At 49.4% G+C, this 17,165-nt stretch overlaps 1 protein-coding gene across 2 annotated transcripts in view; it reads left to right on the plus strand.

The window, feature by feature from the left end:
* Positions 1-16,728, plus strand: part of CCDC40 (coiled-coil domain 40 molecular ruler complex subunit) — a 43,684-nt gene extending 26,956 nt beyond the window's left edge. For both annotated transcript variants that reach the window (XM_070389223.1, XM_070389224.1), the window contains 10 exons: positions 3,104-3,347; positions 3,428-3,610; positions 7,338-7,583; positions 8,543-8,756; positions 9,176-9,345; positions 9,436-9,527; positions 10,941-11,061; positions 13,128-13,316; positions 14,836-14,994; positions 15,949-16,728. In XM_070389223.1, the coding sequence (XP_070245324.1) occupies positions 3,104-3,347; positions 3,428-3,610; positions 7,338-7,583; positions 8,543-8,756; positions 9,176-9,345; positions 9,436-9,527; positions 10,941-11,061; positions 13,128-13,316; positions 14,836-14,994; positions 15,949-16,194 (1,864 nt within the window). In that variant the 3' untranslated portion in view covers positions 16,195-16,728. The remainder of the gene's footprint in view (positions 1-3,103; positions 3,348-3,427; positions 3,611-7,337; positions 7,584-8,542; positions 8,757-9,175; positions 9,346-9,435; positions 9,528-10,940; positions 11,062-13,127; positions 13,317-14,835; positions 14,995-15,948) is intronic.
* The last annotated feature ends 437 nt before the right edge of the window (positions 16,729-17,165 follow it).

Consider the following 17,165-nt stretch of genomic DNA (forward strand, 5'->3'; position numbering starts at 1 on the left):
GGTTTTCCCAGCACTTGTTATTGAAGAGACTGTCTGTTCTCCATTGTATATTCTTGTCTCCTTTGTTTAGATTAATTGACCATGTGTGTGGGTTTATTTCTGGACTCTGTTCTGTTCCATTGATCTATGTGTCTGTTTTGTGTGTGTGTTTGGGCCAGTACCATACTGTTTTGATCACTGTAGCTTCATAGTATAGTCTGAAGTCAGGGAGTGTGATTTCTCCAGCTTGTTCTTCTTTCTCAAGATTGCTTTGGCTATTCAGAATATTTTGTGTTTTCATATAAATTTTAAAAGTTATTGTTCCAGTTCTGTGAAAAATGCCACTGGTGATTTGTTAGGGATTACATTGAATCTGTAGATTGCCTTGAGTAGTATGGCCATCCTAACAATATTGATTCTTTCAACCCAAGAACACAGTATATCTTTCTATCTATTTGTGTCATCTTCAGTTTCTTTCATCAGCATCTTTTAGTTTTCAGAGTGCAGGTTTTTTTTTTTTTAATGTGTAATAATGACAGACTTTATTTTTTTGGGCTCCAAAATCACTGCAGATGGTGACTGCAGCCATGAAATTAAAAGACGCTTACTCCTTGGAAGAAAAGTTATGACCAACCTAGACAGCATGTTAAAAAGCAGAGATATTACCTTGCCAACAAAGGCCTGTCTAGTCAAGGCTATGGTTTTTCCAGTAGTCATGTATGGATGTGAGAGTTGGACTATAAAGAAAGCTGAGTGCTCAAGAATTGATGCTTTTGAACTGTGGTGTTGGAGAAAACTCTTGAGAGTTCCTTGGACTGCAAGGAGATCCAACCAGTCCATCCTAAAGGAAATCAGTCCTGAATATTCATTGAAAGGACTAATGTTGAAGCTGAAACTCCAATACTTTGGCCATCTGATGCAAAGAACTGACTCATTTGAAAAGACCCTGATGCTGGGAAAGACTGAAGGCGGGAGGAGAAGGGGACAACAGAGAATGAGATGGTTCGATGGCATCACCAATGCGATGGACATGAGTTTGAGCAGGCTCCTGTAGTTGGTGATGGACAGGGAGGTCTGTTGTGCTGCAGTCCATGGGGTCACAAAGAGTCGGACACAACTGAGCGACTGAACTGACTGACTAATGATGTTTACTGCTACACTGATGAAATGAGGAAAAAAAAAAAACCACAAAACTGGATAGAGCCTAATTGTATCCCAATGAGGTATTTAGAGTTCTATCTGGTCATTGAAAAGAATTAAGGGAAGAAATGTCTGACACACAGAAATTCAAATTCCATTATCCAGGATCTGCAGTTTTTAACTTGACATTACTTATGGGCATGTCCATGGCCAGTATGCTGAGGGAATTTGAAGAGACAGCCACCTGTGTTCTTCCCAGCCACACCATTTACTCAAATGCCCTGAGCGTCATGTTCAAGAGTGCTAAACTGAGATAGCAGCATTTTCTTTCCAAGATTATGATCACGACTAAAGGAGATGGGATGGCAGTGACCACTCCTCACCACCAAGCACAAGCCAACAGTTTCCTGTCCTTCCTCCTCCTATCATCACAATATTAGAAGAGTTTTATTTTTTTTTAATTCTAAAGAGAAATGTAGCGTAATTTTTAATTGCATATACACGATTAATAGTATCAGTGAAGTAAGAATTAACCAATTCACTAACATTACAAAATCACCAAATATACAAAGCGGTCTTGCACATTAGTTATAACTTACTCCCCGGTTCTCATATTAACCTAAGTAAATTACATATGAGTACAGCCACAAGAGATTAGTTAAAAAGTATAATATAGTTCCAGTTTCAATTTTTTATCTGGTATTAATTACTATGGAAGAAAAAAAATCTCATGAAAGAAGAGTAAGCCAAACTTGCTAAAAATAAAGTCAAAGACTTGCTTGCTATAATCAGTGTGTTTGAATATTTAAAGTACAGTTTGAATGCTTGGGAGACTGTTATCAAAGTCAATGTTAATATTTTCACTTTATTAATTTGGGTGACAGATTTTGCAAAACATAGGCTCTTAGTCTGTCAGCATGTATAAGAGGATTCAACTCAAATACTTGCAGTTCCTATATATAACTCAAAAGGAACTCAGATGCCTTTACCACACATGATTACATGTGACATAGAATGGTATAAACACCCCAATATCCTTTTCTCAAGCATAAAAGTAACATAAATTTACAACCTCTATACTGTGGGATCTGAGAATTCTTTTGAAATTAAACACAAGGAAATTGAAATTAAACACATGACTATAATCATTATAGTCATGGCAAAAACTAGACTGGGGACTATGTTCAAGATAACAGTTTCAGTTCCTTGTTAGCAAGTTTTCTCAATTTTACAAGGGGGAAGGAATAATTAGTTTGCTGTCTATTGACTTCATTACCATAGTTATAAAAGTACGGTTGACACAGGGAGCGCGAGTGCCTAGCAGAATTAGGTAGACTTAATTTCTTTCCTTTTAAAGAATCCGTTTTGTTAATGTCTAAAAACCATTAAATGCAAGGTTGAATCCGAGAAAGATATCCCAAAATCTAATGCTGTTACCACCAAGAACATCCAAAAGCTTGAAGGGATTTCAAAGGGGAACAAAGGTCGGCTTGAATGAATGAAATGAAGTCGCTCAGTCATGTCTGACTCTTTGTGATCCCATGGACTGTAGCCCACCAGGCTCCTCGGTCCATGGGATTTTCCAGGCATGAATACTGGAGTGGGTTGCCATTTCCTTCTCCATAGAAGAGTTTTAGACTTGGGCTTGAGAAGGGTAGTAGTTCCAACACATTAGAAAATAGTAGTCAAGCTTCAACCACTGTTGGGACTTCCCTGGTGGTTCAGTGGTTAGGAGTCCATGCTTCCACTGCAGGAGGCTGGGTTTGATTTCTTGTTGGGGAATTAAGATCCTACATGGTGTGTACTGTGGCTATAAAAATAAATATTTGAAAGTCATGCAAAAATTTTTTTTAATATTCAACTAATACTAATAGAGTTGGTTTCCTAATTTCTTTCTCTTCACTCTATGAGCTTCCTCCCAGTAGGGTACCACCATACGCATTGGTGTTCTGATGTCCTGGCTTTGCTCTTTCAATTTTGGCAGTGAATGCCAGCATCAAGTCAAGTCCATGGATGTTGAGCTTGAAGCCTATAAGAAATCCATCATGAAGGAGGAAGAAAAGAATGAGAAGCTGGCCAGCATCCTGAACCGGGCAGAGACAGAAGCCAACCTGATGCAGAAACTGACCTCACAGTGCCTGACTAAGGAGGAGGCCCTGCAGAATGAGTTTAACACCTACAGGCTCACCCTACTGGACACAGAGGATGCACTGGGCAAGGCCCATGTGGTATGGTCATGTCCCCCACCAGCAGGGCAAGCCTCCCCACTCTACTTCGTAGTATCCACCCTCTAACTCTTTCTTTCTAGGAATACACAGCAACTGTGGGAGAATTGCAGACTCTCCACCAGGCCATCCAGCATGAGCAGGAGCTGAGGAGGAAGATGGATGCCTCCATCATGGAGAAGCTGAAGGAGCACATGACCTCCAACAAGATGACCAAATACTTCCACCAGCTCATCCTGAAGCTCCAGAAAGAAAAGACCAACCTGGTACGCCAGCTGCACACACCTGGGCCACAACGGGTGGATGCTTTCATGGTGCTCAAGCATTGGGGCAGCTCTAGTGGGAACAGACCACATGTGGTGGAAGGGCACGGAGCATGTCCATTCACCTTTCATTTTTGTCTAGTTGTAAAAGTAATGCATTTTTATTGTGGAAAACCTGGAAATACAAAAAGGCATAAGAAGAAAATAAGACAGCTGCAATCCCACCTTCCACAGACAATCTCTTCTGAAACTCAGGTGTATTTCCTTCTGGAAATTTTTCTAAACACACATGGTCATACTCATACACACAGACACACAGAAACACACATTACATACACATTCCCACATGCACACATGAGCAAAAACAAGCACACAGATTCACACACACACATACACATTTGTTTAACATGTTCACATACATGAACAGACATGTGAAGATGCATATGCACACACAACCTGAGAGGACATAGGACTCTTACTATAATCAGTCTTTAAACCACTCTAATCCATTTTCATTAATTTTACTGAAACGCAACACAGAGCAAAAAGTGCACAAACAAGTGTAGGAGCCCATTAATTTTTCACTGTGTGTGCAGTGTTTTATTTTACATTATTGGTCATATTTAACATAACATTTTCCATAAATATTATTAGAAAAAGTGCATGTCGGTTTATGCATCACATTTTATCCTTCAAATATACATGTTTTCTTTAATAATTCTCTTTTCGGACACTTAAAGTTGTTTTAAACTTTAGAAATAACTCAGCACTGAACATACTTGGTCACACATCTTTGTCCACATGTCTGAGGATAAATTGCTGCAGCAGAGACCCTGGTCAAATTGGTAGGAGCATTGAAAATGAATCATGGAGTAGCCCGACCCTCTGCTTTCCCACGATGTGCCTAAAGGTCCTGAGTGAGTGTGACTGGCCCTCCTGGACTGAGGACCCAACCCCTATCCCTGGAAAGAGCTCTCTTTTGCTCCCCCAGGGGTCTTGCCTTTCTCTGAGCAGGGGTCCCTATGTCCTGAAAAAAGCAATTTGCTACTTAGGTTTTTTCTTCTTGGTTCTTCCTGTGTGACCCCCTGCCTTAGGGTGCTGTCTACCTGGCTTGCTAGAACTCTGAGGCACCTCATGCCTCCCAGATACCTGGGAGGAGACCAGCTGGCTCCTGGCTTGCTTGTGCCAAGGAACTGAGGAGAGGGGGCTGGAGCCAAGACTGTGCATGCCTGGGTCTCCTTGAGATGTCCTGGTTGATGCTAGTGGAGTCCTACCAGTTCTTATTCCAGGAAGTGGGGGCAAGACTACCTGCTGGGAGCAAAACAGTGGGGCCCAAGTGTGCACTGGAAAAGTTATGCAGTGTGGTGAGTGTTAAATAAACTTGCCCAGCCCTGATGCAATATCACAGAGGCTGATCCCCATGCTCCCGGGTGTCCCCCTTTCCCAGTCACCCATGTGGACAACACATGTGCTACCACCCATGTCCACGGGAGGGCAGTAAAGTCCTGGGTCAGCATTTGTTGGAACACTTGGTGGGTGATAGGTGTACTACCACCTATGTCCACAGGAGGGCGCTAAAGAGATTTGGACCAGCATTTATTGCAAAAATTCATGGACAGCAGGTGTACTGCCACCCATGTCCACAAGGGGGCAATAAAGAGTTCTGGACCAGCATTTATTGCAAAAATTTGTGGGCAGAAGGTGCACTACCACCCATGTTCACAAGAGGGAAATAAAGTTCTGGGCTAGCATTTGTTGGACCTCTTGGTGGGTGGCAGATGTACTACCACTTGTGTCCACACGAGGGCAGTAAAGTCCTGGGCCAACATTTGTTGGACCAGTTGGTGGGTGGCAGATGTACTACCACCCATGTCCACAGGATGGCAGTAAAGAGTCCTGAACCCAGCATTTGTTGGAGCGCTTTGTGGGCAGTAGGTGTACTACTATTCGTGTCCACATGAGGGCGATAAAGAGTCCTGGGCCAGCATTTGTTGCAACAATAGCCAACAGCAAATCCAGCTCTTGAAAGGAGGCACTTCTCCCACTGCTCAGTACCCCTGTGGCCTGGTGGCAGACAGGGGATATCTGGGACAGGGAGCAGAAGTTGTAGAGGGACAGAATCATCCAGAGCTGTGTTCAGAGGGATTGCAGGCATGGGTGAACCATGAGGTCTACACAGTTAATAAAGGAGTGGTACCGATGTCCCAGGAGGAGGCCAGGGTGGTCTCAACATGTGGGACAAACAGCCTGAGGAGGCTGAGGGGAGGTCAGGGTGCTCTGGTTGGCCTGTTTGATGGCTGAAAGGAGACTTAGGAACTGAAGGCCTTCCAGTATGGGCAGAGTCCTTGTGAAGACCTGGCAACTTTGGATAATCTTGGCAAAGAAAGGGATGGGTGGATAACCAGAGCTCAGAGGAGCCAAAGGGGCCAAGGTGTTACATAGGAAGCTGGGTGCCTTGAGATGCTGGCAAGGTCTGACTTTAAACCTAGGGATGTCCTGGAAAGCCACGCATGATAGTTGGTCAGAGAGTGGGTGTTTGACAAAGCCAGCTGGGGTCACGTGGGGGAAGAGAAGAAATGACTGGAGCATGGGCAGGAGTTGGTGGGAGCCACAGGCTGATAGAGAGCTGAGGATTTGCAGGGGCAGGAGCCGTTGGGCAGCCAACAGTGAGAGGCTGGCTGGCAAGGTCAAGGCACAGCCACAGTCCAGGGAAAAGGGCCCTGATACCAAAGTGAGCCTGAGCTGCCTCCCTCCCTAATTCTCACAAGTGTCCTTACAATCAACTCTCCACTGTAGGAAAGAATGGAGAAAATCTGTCTTCTGAAACCTGCAGAGGAGGCAGGGTGGGCTGGCTCAGCTTTCAGGACAGAGGGCAGGTCCAAGGAGCCCTGGGCAGCTCTGCCCTGGGCTGAAGCTCCCAACCCCAGAATCATGGTTGGCAAAAGTTCCAGGACCACAAGCCTCTGGCCAGGTGGTAAATGACACCCCACAGTACAATCTTTTCTCTCCATGACCGTGTCCAATTTTTTAGTGAAATGTAAAGGACATTTGTCCCATAAAATAGAAGTTAGAAGTTGGCATTTGTCACAGCATTATTTCGAGTAGGAATGTTGATAACAGATGACAAGCTCAAAGAGGGCAGGCATGTTGGTTTTCTTCACCAAAAGCACATGAGCTCTTGAGAGCAGGGGCCCTGTGCTTGTTGTGGAACAGATGACATTCCCAGGGACAGCTGTGACTTGCTTCCCAATGTCTGTTACAAATATGACTATTATACAACCATTAAAAATGACATGACATGACGTGTCAAATTGAAACGTGGCTTACAAAGCTATATGTACAGTGTGACCCTGTTTTTGGGCAGGGAGGAAGAGGGTTTATATACAAAGTCAAGAAGGCAGAATAGATTCTAAATAGTAATGCTGGCTAACTGTGTGGCAGATTTATGGGCGATCATCTGTATTTTTACATTTCCCCATTTCATGTATTTTACTGTTTGATAAGAAGAGATAATAATATCAGCTTTCTTTTTTTGTGAGGAATCATTAGGGTTCAAACAAGTAAGTCCTTTGACAGGTCATAAGGTTGAGAAAAAAACCAACATCCTCCTCTGTTTTAGAATTTCTCCAGATGAATACTCAGATCAAGGAAAACAAGAAGCCAACCAACTCATGTGGAGCCTCTCAGAAAGAGGAAAAAAGTTCAGACTTGTTTCCTTCTGCTAATTCAGGTGACACATCTTTCCAAAATTGACGGTGACATTGCTCAGACCACCCTGGACATCACGAACACCAACTGCAGGCTGGACATGCATCAGAAGATACTGGCTGAGCTGGATAAGGAAGTGAAAAAAGTCAACGACCTCATCAACAACAGTGAAAATGAAATTTCCAGGCGCACGATACTGATTGAAAGAAAGCAAGGCCTCATCAACTTTTTCAACAAGCAGCTGGAGCAGATGGTTTCTGAACTTGGGGTAGGACCCCAGGATCAGGAGAGGCCACTTGGGTTGATATCTGTGCCTGGCCATTTCGAAACTGCTTATGTTCAGGGACAGACTCATGTAGGACACAGGCGTTCCCACCCTACCCCTCTTACGGGTGAAATGCACATGTCTGTGTAGAATGCTGACTCAGGGGCTGTCTGCAGACCTTCTCTGTGGGGGCACATAGTCAATATTTCAGGTGTTATAGACCATACGGTCTCTGTTGCAACCCCTCACCCTAGCGGTTATGAGGAGCCACTGCAGTAGGTAAACAGACAAGTGTGTCCATGTGTGATGAAACCTTACTTATGGGCCCTGAAGTCTGGATTCCATATAACTTCCACCTGGCATGAAATTGTCTTCTTTTGCTATTTTGTGTGTCCCGTGGACTATGTGAAGGCAGGCAGCGGGCAGGATCTTACTCACCGCTGCTCTTAGTGGTCTGATGGGTTTGAGGCTTGAAGTTCAATAGGTTATCCAGTGTCCCTGACCTGAGGACCCCACAACAGCCTCAAATCCCAGAGCAGCAGGGGCAGTTGGTGGGGATGCTCTTAGGTAGACCCCAACCAGAGCATGGTCTCAGAGCTGTAACTTGAATGGATTCCAAGGGAGTAAAGACCCTAACCTATGACAGTCTGTTGTGAAAAGACAATTTGCAAAGCCCTTTTGGGTAACAGAGGCCCCACAAGACTGGGGCGTGGTGGGGCCAGGCCAGTGGAGGAAGGGAAGCTGGTGGCAGACCAGCAGATCACCAGAACAGAATCTCCCACAGCAGGTCAGGCCATATGGCCTTGGACCGCAGAAGAGGGGACACAATGACAGGGTTCCTAGGCCCTCTGAGTAAAGATCCCCTACTCAGCATACAGATGCATGATCTCAGGTGTCCCGCCCTCTGCAGCCCACCCTGACTTTAGGGACTCAGTCTGCTTTCTGGCGAACATCGCTTTCAGGGGGAAGAAGTGGGGCCCCTGGAGCTGGAGATCAAGAGGTTGACCAAGCTGATCGAGGAAAACAACACCAACGTGACGCAGGCCCAGGTGACCTGGCTGCGGCTGCAGCAGGAGATGGTGAAGGTCACACAGGAGCGCGAGGAGCACCTGGTCTCCCTGGACATGTCCAAGAAGGAGATCCACATCCTGGAGCAGAAGAAAATACGGATAGAAAGTGAGCTCCCCTGCCCAGCCCCTCCACAGCACCTGCTGAGGCTTTCTGGTGCCATCTGGTCCCACCGGGTCAGCTGGGCCGGGCAGCCCCACAGGAAGTGCTGCCGGGTGTCCGGGGCCCACTCTGCCTGGACACATGGTGCCTGTTTCTTCCCAGAGGTCCTGCCGCCTTCTTGTCCGGCCCTCTGGGCTCCCAAACCTGCTTGTGCGAGGTCGGGGTCGTTGCTTTCCACCCTCTGCCCCGGAGCTTGCTGACCTTTCCTGGGGACTCGGTGTCTGAGCGGCAACCACGTCCCCTTCTGCCTCCGCTGTCTGGGTGGGGATGCCCGAAGGTCAGCGGGGAAGGAGGGCGCAGTGTGCACAGACCCCCGATCACAACCCCCGGGGGCCACTCCCCACCCCCGGTCACCCTCCCCACAGACAAGATCAACCAGGAGAAGAAGGAGCAGAAACAGATCGAGCGCCACATGAAGGACCTGGACAACGATCTGAAGAAGCTCAACTTGCTGATGAACCAGAACCGGTGCAGCTCCGAGGAGCTACAGCAGGACAACCTGGCCACGGAGGGCGAGTTCGTGCGCTCGCTCAAGGTGCGCTCCGGGCTCAGAGTGGATGGGCGGGGCAAGCAGGTGCGCGCAGTCCTCGGCCCCGCCCACCGCCCCTCTCTCCTCCCCACGCAGGCCTCAGAGCGGGAGACCATCGAGATGCAGGAGAAGCTGAACCAGCTGAGCGAGGAGAAGGCAGCCGTGCTCAACAGCCTGGTGGAGGCGGAGTGAGTGCCCAGGCGCCGGTCCGGAGGGTCGCTGCCCACGGTTCACGGTTCACGGTTCACGGAAACCAGTTGGTGCGCGGGGAGGGGGCGGGGGAGGCGCGGCCCTGAACCTCAGCCGGAACAGCGGAGTTCTGTGCCACCGGGCAACCCTTCTGCAAAGCCATGATGGTGATCATTGGAAGTGGAGTGGCTTCCTTCCGCACAGACCTTTTAAAAACTGTATCATCTTTCTGGTGCCTGATTATAAGAGTAATCCAGACCCAACGGTAAGCATTGTAAACCATAGCAATGAGTGCAGAGTAGAAAGGAGAATCACACTTAATCCAGCCCTCTTCCTTTACGGTTTTCTCTGTAGGTTTCTTTCATTTTTTTTTTTTTTTAAACCATAGTGCGATTTTCTCTGTCTGCCTTTGAAGCAGCCTTTATTATATTTCTCTGTGGATGTCTTCCCCCTCGGGGTGCACGGGTCTGCGTTCCGAGCTGCGAGGACCGCTGAGCCGCCCTGTGTGCGCCCTAATTGGCTCATGTGCTCTCCAAGGCGCTGAGCGGCAAAGGGACCATTCGTTCCCTGCGTTTTGACAGAGTCGACACATAACACTACCTGGAACTTTTTCAAGGGATCTTAGTGCCTGCAGGCTGCTACAACTCAACACCACAGGCTGGGGCTTTATAAACAACAGGAATTTGTTGCTCATAGTTGTTGAGGCTGGAAGTCTGAGATCAGGGTACTTGTGAGGTCGGGTGAGGGCTCTTTTCTGGGTTGCAGACTTCTCACTGTGTCCTCACAGGGTGGCAAGAGAAGGGAAGCTCTCTGGGGTCTCTTTAATGAGCGCACTAATCCCATTCATGGGGGCTCCACTCTCATGACCTCATCACCCCACCACCACCACCAAAGACCGGGCATGAGGATTCCAACATGTTGATTTGCAGGGTGGGGACACAAACATTCAGACAACAGGGGTGGAGGGCATATGTCTTTGCTAACATTTTAATAGTTTTCAGGCTCTTGGTCTATTTAGGCTTTTGACTTCTCCTTATGTCAACTTTTGTCACTTATACTTGACTTACTCAGCTTCTCCTAAAGCTACATATCTGCTTTCTCCCTCGTCCCCCCTTTCTAGGTGAGAGTGAAGGGCCTTAGGGTTGAGTTTACCTTCTGGTCCCAAAATGGGGGACATTAGTTTCTATTTAAACCCTTGCCTGGGTGCCTGCAAATTAAGCATGCCACCTGCTCAGCAAGGGCACCCTGTCATCAGGAAGGCAAGGGTCTCCCAGCCCATCACACTGCTCTTTGATATCTGAGCCCATTCCAAGCACAGCACGCCCCAAGCACAGTGCACCATGCTCACCGAAGTGTCAGAAAGAAAACCCCTTTGTTCTGCAGCTCTTACACTGCCTCCCCTCCCCTTAAAGACACCAGATCATGCTTTGGGAGAAAAAAATCCAACTTGCAAAAGAGATGCGGGCCTCCGTGGATTCTGAGACAGGCCAGATGGAGATCCGGGCCATGAAGGCAGAGATACACAGGATGAAGGTGGGTGGAAGGAGGGAGGTGGGGGGCCTGGAGCTTGGGGTCCTGGGAAGAAACCACTCTGGCGCGGCAGCCTACACTCCAAGCACGCCAAGGAAACTCGCTGTTCCCCCTGCTGACTTTCTCCACCAGTGCCTGTCCAGTTCTTGTTCTTACTGCACCAGAATGGTCACAGGGCACGACGACCTGCACAGTATTCACGAAGCACTGTTACCCTCGCTCCAAGCAGCGTGCTCCATCCAGTATTTCTAAATGCTGACTGTGACCAGTCCCCACCCAATCTCGTGACCCGCTTGTGAGATGTATCCCACCATTGGACCAAAAAGATTCACTCCGTAACAGAGTGCAAGGAACACACCCACGTTTCCCCGTCAAGTCATGTTTTTCTCTCTACTGTCATCTTTAGCTGGATTTCATTACCTTAAAAAAAAAGGCTGGTAATTAAATCACAAGCTGTCACTGAGCCAAAGGTTCAGGAACTTAAGGATACAAATCACAGCAGGTCATAAAAAGAAATATGACATCACTTTTACAATTACATGGTCCATAATAACCCTGCTGGCTGAGTCCAGAGGAATTCTGATCAAATGCATCCACTATGATAAGTTCAATAAACACTCATTTAACTGACTTTTCAAACCACAGAAGCCATGTATGTTGCTGCGGCAGGTCAAACACTGTACCACAAAGCTTACACACACACACACAGAGACGCACATACGTACATAGGTGCGCACACACACACACACACACACACACACAAATGGGCTGCCAGCCCCCTCCCTCCTAGTTGTGTTTCGGTTTTGTTTTCCTTCACCAAAATAGTACATATAACTCAGCAACTTATTCTTTTTTTAGTGATCCAGACATGAACTTTCTTTAATAGTTGCAGAATATCCTATGGATACAACATAATTTAACGAAGCCTTCCCAGGTGGATGTGAAGATGCTGACTGTCTCCAGTTTGTTGCTGTCTGTCACTACTAACAATGTTACAATGACATCCTTATGGAAATCAGCATCCATATTTTTGGGGGTCTCTTTCTGGGCTGTCTTCTGTGTCTACTGATCTAAGAGCCCAAATCCACACCATCTTGATTTTTTAAAATATTTATTTGACTGCACTGGGTCATCTTTGCAACACATGGGATCTTTAGTTGCAACATGTGGGATCTAGTTCCCCGACCAGGGACTGAACCCAGGCCCTCTGCCTTGGGAGCACAGAGTCTTAGCCACTGGACTGCCAGGGGAGTCCCCCTCTTGTTATTTTAAATCAACTTTATTGAGGAATAATTTATTTACAGGGCTTCCCTGGTGGTTCAGCAGTAAAGAATCTACCTGCAATGCAGGAGACATGGGTTCAATCACAGGGTCAGGAAGATCCCCTGGAGAAGGGAATGGCAACCCACTCCAGTATTCTTGTGCCGAGAATCCTATGGACAGAGGAGCCTGACGAGCTGCAGTTCATAGGGTTGCAGAAGAGCTGGCCACGACTTAGCGACTAGACAATAAACAAACTTACATGCAGTAACGTGAACTTACTTTAAATGTCCAGTGTGCATAATGTGGCCACCACCCTGTGGAGACATGGACCATGCCCTCCTCTGCAGAAAGCTCCCAGACACCCCTCACAGTCCCACTCCCACCACAGCCCAGCCCCCAGCCCCAGGCCCCAGAGACCCTTCAGGCCACCATCTCACCAAACCACGATGCCTTTTTCCTAACAAGGCAATTAACCTCAGTGTGATACAGTTAACCAAACTACGAACTCTAAGCAGAGATCACTGTTGTTTTGGCTAATGTCCTTTTTCTACTCCAGGACCCAACCCCAGGCTGCATGTGGTCCTCACGTGTCCCCATCTACCCCTGTCTCTGTCAGTTTCTCAGTGTTGCCCTGCTGACCTGGTATTCTTGACATGGACTGAAATCATTCTGACCAGTTGACAAAGCCCCCACGTTCCTTTTTTCCCTGGGGCATCACCCTCACGAGTTCCCCTCTGGTTCAGTTGGGTGCGGAGGGAGGTGGCGCAGGCCCCTCTCCTGCCCAGTCCCCTGCCCTGTGCACCCAGGTCAAGCACGGGCAGCTCCTGAAGCAGCAGGAGAAGATGATCCGGGACATGGAGCTGGCTGTCACCCGAAGAGATACCATCTCCACCAGGGCTGAGGGGCAGAGCAAGATGGACAAGAAGTTGTTCACCCGGACAGACTTCCACCACAAGCAGACCGAGCTCCGACGGAAGATCAGGGACATTCACAAGGTAGGGGAGACGGGCCATGGGGAAGGGGCCCCGCCTCGGGCCACCTGTCCACGGGTGGTCAGCTGGGTCATCAGCCCCACTGGCAGGCGTCCGTGCGTGACCAGCCAGGGCCGAGTTTCTGAGGCACTTTCTCCGACTTGGGCTTTCACTCGGTCCTTCCAGCCTGCTTCTTGGGGGGTCCCTCCCCAGCTCATCCGCCTTACTGCCTCTTCTCCCAGCCCTCATTCCTGGAGCTGCCATCCCAACTGCTGTGTCGGGGTTGTTTTATGAGAAAGAGAAGAGACACTGGGGGTTGGGGGATGGAAGGAGCTCAGCTCCTGAGTCAGATAGGCCACTTTCTTCTGGACTGGGGGACAAAAGTCTGAGCCCACACCCCACATGCTGGTTCTGGGTCAAGACAGAGTGGCGGCCAGATCCACAGGTGCTTCCTGGGTGTCCCTAACGCCCTGCTCTGATCAGGCCTTTGCTTGGGAGTTTGTCTTGGGTTTAACAGAAGAGCCATGAGGCAGGTGCAGCTCAGGACTGGAAGCGGCCCCGTTTTTGCCCCCTCTTCTAACAGAAACGGCGTCAGGGAAACACGGAGTGTTGGTGAAGAGTGTGAGCCCCTGTGTCACTGATGCCCAGTGGGTGCTGGGGATGGGCTGATGGGAACGTGGAGGGCACCCACTCGAGCCCGTGTCCCCGTCCACCTGGCCACATTGACCAACCATTCGGTGTGTGCCTGCCCAGGGAGGGGACCAGCTATGGCCCCTGTGCCGCCTCCTTTCGCCGTCACCAGGCAGGGATCTGAGCTCAGATTTCCCTCGGCCCCCACTGGCCGGCTATGTGGTCTCAGTGGGCGAGAAATCTTCCATCCCCACAGTTCCTCATCTGTCAGTGGAGACGGGGCAGTGACCCCTCCCAGAGAGGCAAGGGTTGTCCAAGACAGAACGTGGCCTTGGAGCCCCACCGTGGGTCCTAGCCCTGCTCTTCTACTTGTGGCTCATGCATATTGTCCAACCTCTCTGTACCTTGGCTTACTGACCTGTGAAATGGGTCCTCACCTCGTGGTGTCACCCAGAGGACCAGGTGGAGAATGTTGGAATAGCCCTGGTCAGGGGAGTCCCGCATAAGGAAAGAGTAGCTGAAAATGATGGATTTGATCCAACTGCTTATTTGAACGTTCCTGGAGGTGCAGAGGGGCCTTTTCTGGTCCTGGTTTGTGCATTTCTCTGCCATGTTGGCCACTCCTGGACTTTCTTTTATCCACCCCTCTCCACCCCTCCTTGCTCCCCAGGGGCCTCCTCTGCCCAGGTTGGCAACAGAATCCTCCCCCTACTGCCACAGAGGGTCCGGCCATGGCTCCCTCGCTGGCCTCCCCACCTGAGGCACTCTCCTACACCCCAGCTTTGGAATCCTCCCAGATTGTGTGCATAGAGGGTCCTGGGGGTCCTCCCTGCCTGACTCTTCTCTGTCCGCTGAATAACTGGGGGCAGGGTCCCAGGATGCTCCTGTCTCATCACCCCCGCCGCCGCCCCAGGCCACCGAGGAGTGCACCCAAACCATCCTGGAACTGGAAGAATCTCAAAAATCCATGAGTGACTCCCTCCTGGAGAAACAGGAGCAGTTGTCAAGGATGCAGGTTGAGGCCGACGAGCTTGAAGTTGAGCTGGACCGGCTGGCGACCCTCAAGCGACAGGTAGGCAAGCCCCAGGGCCACAGGAACCCAGCAACAAGGCCTGCTCTGGCCCAGCTAAGCCCAGGCTGATCATAGCAATCTACTGCTGTCGTCCACCTCACATTGCTCATGAAGGCTCCACGGGCCAGCACTGTCCTGGGTGCCAGGGGTAGAGTGAACAGAAAAGGTGAAAACCCCTGCCCTCCCTGAGGTCACCTTCTGAGGGTTGGAGGACAGATAATCAAACTAATAAGCACAATGATACCTCATTTCTGATGGTGACAGATAACTCTGGAGAAACAGGAAGCACAGAAGGGGTGTCGGGTGGATGGGGTCAGCACTAGGAAGGAGGGTGGTCTGAGATGGCCACACAGGGAAAGTGACATTTGAGTCAAAGTTTGAAGGGGAGGCAAGGGATTGAGCACCCCCAGGTACACCAGGAGTGGAGGCTGCCCAAGGCCCCAGGCTTGCAAGGCTTGGAGGGGGCAGCACCGTGACCATGGGCTGCTCCCTCAGGGATGGGGTGGGGAGGAGTGGCTTGGGATCACTGCAGTCATTTGGTTCTCATGATGAGTGTGGAAAGTGAGGGCCAAGAGTGGACACAGGACCTGTCTTAGGCCATCATAGTTCTTAAGAAGGATGCATGGACCAGGGTGGCCTCAGGCTAGTGAGAAGCCATCAGACTCCGTGTGTCATTTCAAAGCTGCCCCACTGGGATTTTCTGCTGGATTCAATATGGTGTGAGCAGAAGGCAAGGGTCACTCAGGGCTGCAGTGTTTGGGCCCGATCAACTGAGATGGGTGTGGTGGGCACCTGGCAGGTTGGACTGTGGGTGAGGGCGGGTCCATCAGCCCCTTCCCCTGGATCTGCCAAGCTCTCCACTGGCGCATCCTTGAGTCGGAGTTCGTGCCAGGCCAGCAGGTGTCCTCTTTTGAACACGCATAGCCTGACATGGGGTCTCTTGTCCCTCCCAAGAATCTTTCTGAGCTCGTGGCCCTGCAGACGCGCCTCAAGTACCTGCAGGCCGTGAAGGACGGGCGGTACGTCTTCATGCTCCGCAATAAGCAGTCACTGCTGATGGAGCTCAAGCGTCTGCACGACAGGCTGGTCAGCATCGGCACCATCCTCCACCACGTGAAGGAAGAGTACCCCCAGTTCCAAGAGGCCCTGCTCAAGGTCAGCCAGTCCATCGACAAAAGGCTGGAGTCATCCGGGTCCTAGAGAGCCCCAATCCCCAACCCCCACAAGGAGGAGACCAGTCTTGTGTGTCATCAGAACTGGAATCTTCCTACCCTCAGAGAATGACACCATTTAAGAGAGACAGGGTGGCATTGTAGGAATTTTTTGTAGGAAATCCCTGCGTTTGCGGTTCCATTTTGGTGAGTCTTCCACTTGCAAAGGCAGTGTCAGTGAACACAAACCTGCATGCCCACGTTGGGCTAACTTCTCCTAGTAAAACTGGAAATACAGGCCTCTGCTCCTGCCCCCACCTCCAGCATGGGTTAAATCCAGATTCCCAACTTATGGGAGCAAGTCCAGGGGGATGTGAATCCCTGGCTGCGTCTGGAGGCCTAAAGCCTGAGGTGAGATCACACAGGTGTGTGACCACAGACCTCCCTTTGTCTACCCACTTCTCCAGAGTCCTCGTCCACCCAGGGCGCCTCCCCCTACACTCTGACTCCCAAGCACCTGGTACCTATGCCTTCCCTGCAGTTTAAAGGGAAAATTTTCTATAAGATAATTTTAAATGTTTCAGGAGGAAAATAAAATTTTTTTTCTGAATGTGCGAGAAAAAGTGTATTTATTCTACACAAACCCCACAAAGAAGCAGGGAAGCCCTCAATCACACTCTGACACTGCTGTGTGGGGCTTTCTGTGCCTGGTTCCACCTGACAGGGTCACAGGATCCAACTTTTCACTTGAAAATTTTGCTCCTCTTTTATTATTAATTTCCATTGGAGTATAGTTGCTTTGGGCTTCCCAGGCAGTGCTGGTTTCCCTGACAGCTCAGTTGGTAAAGAATCTGCCTGCAATGCAGGAGACCTGCACTGGATTGGATTCCTGGGTCAGGAAGATCCCCTGGAGAAGGGATAGGTTACCCACTCCAGTATTTTTTGGCTTTCCTTGTGGCTCAGCTGGTAAAGAATCGCCTGCAATGCAGGAGAACTGGGTTGGATCCCTCGGTTGGGAAG

This window comes from Bos mutus, chromosome 19 (genome assembly GCF_027580195.1).
Source record: "Bos mutus isolate GX-2022 chromosome 19, NWIPB_WYAK_1.1, whole genome shotgun sequence".
Classification (NCBI taxonomy): Eukaryota; Metazoa; Chordata; class Mammalia; order Artiodactyla; family Bovidae; genus Bos; species Bos mutus.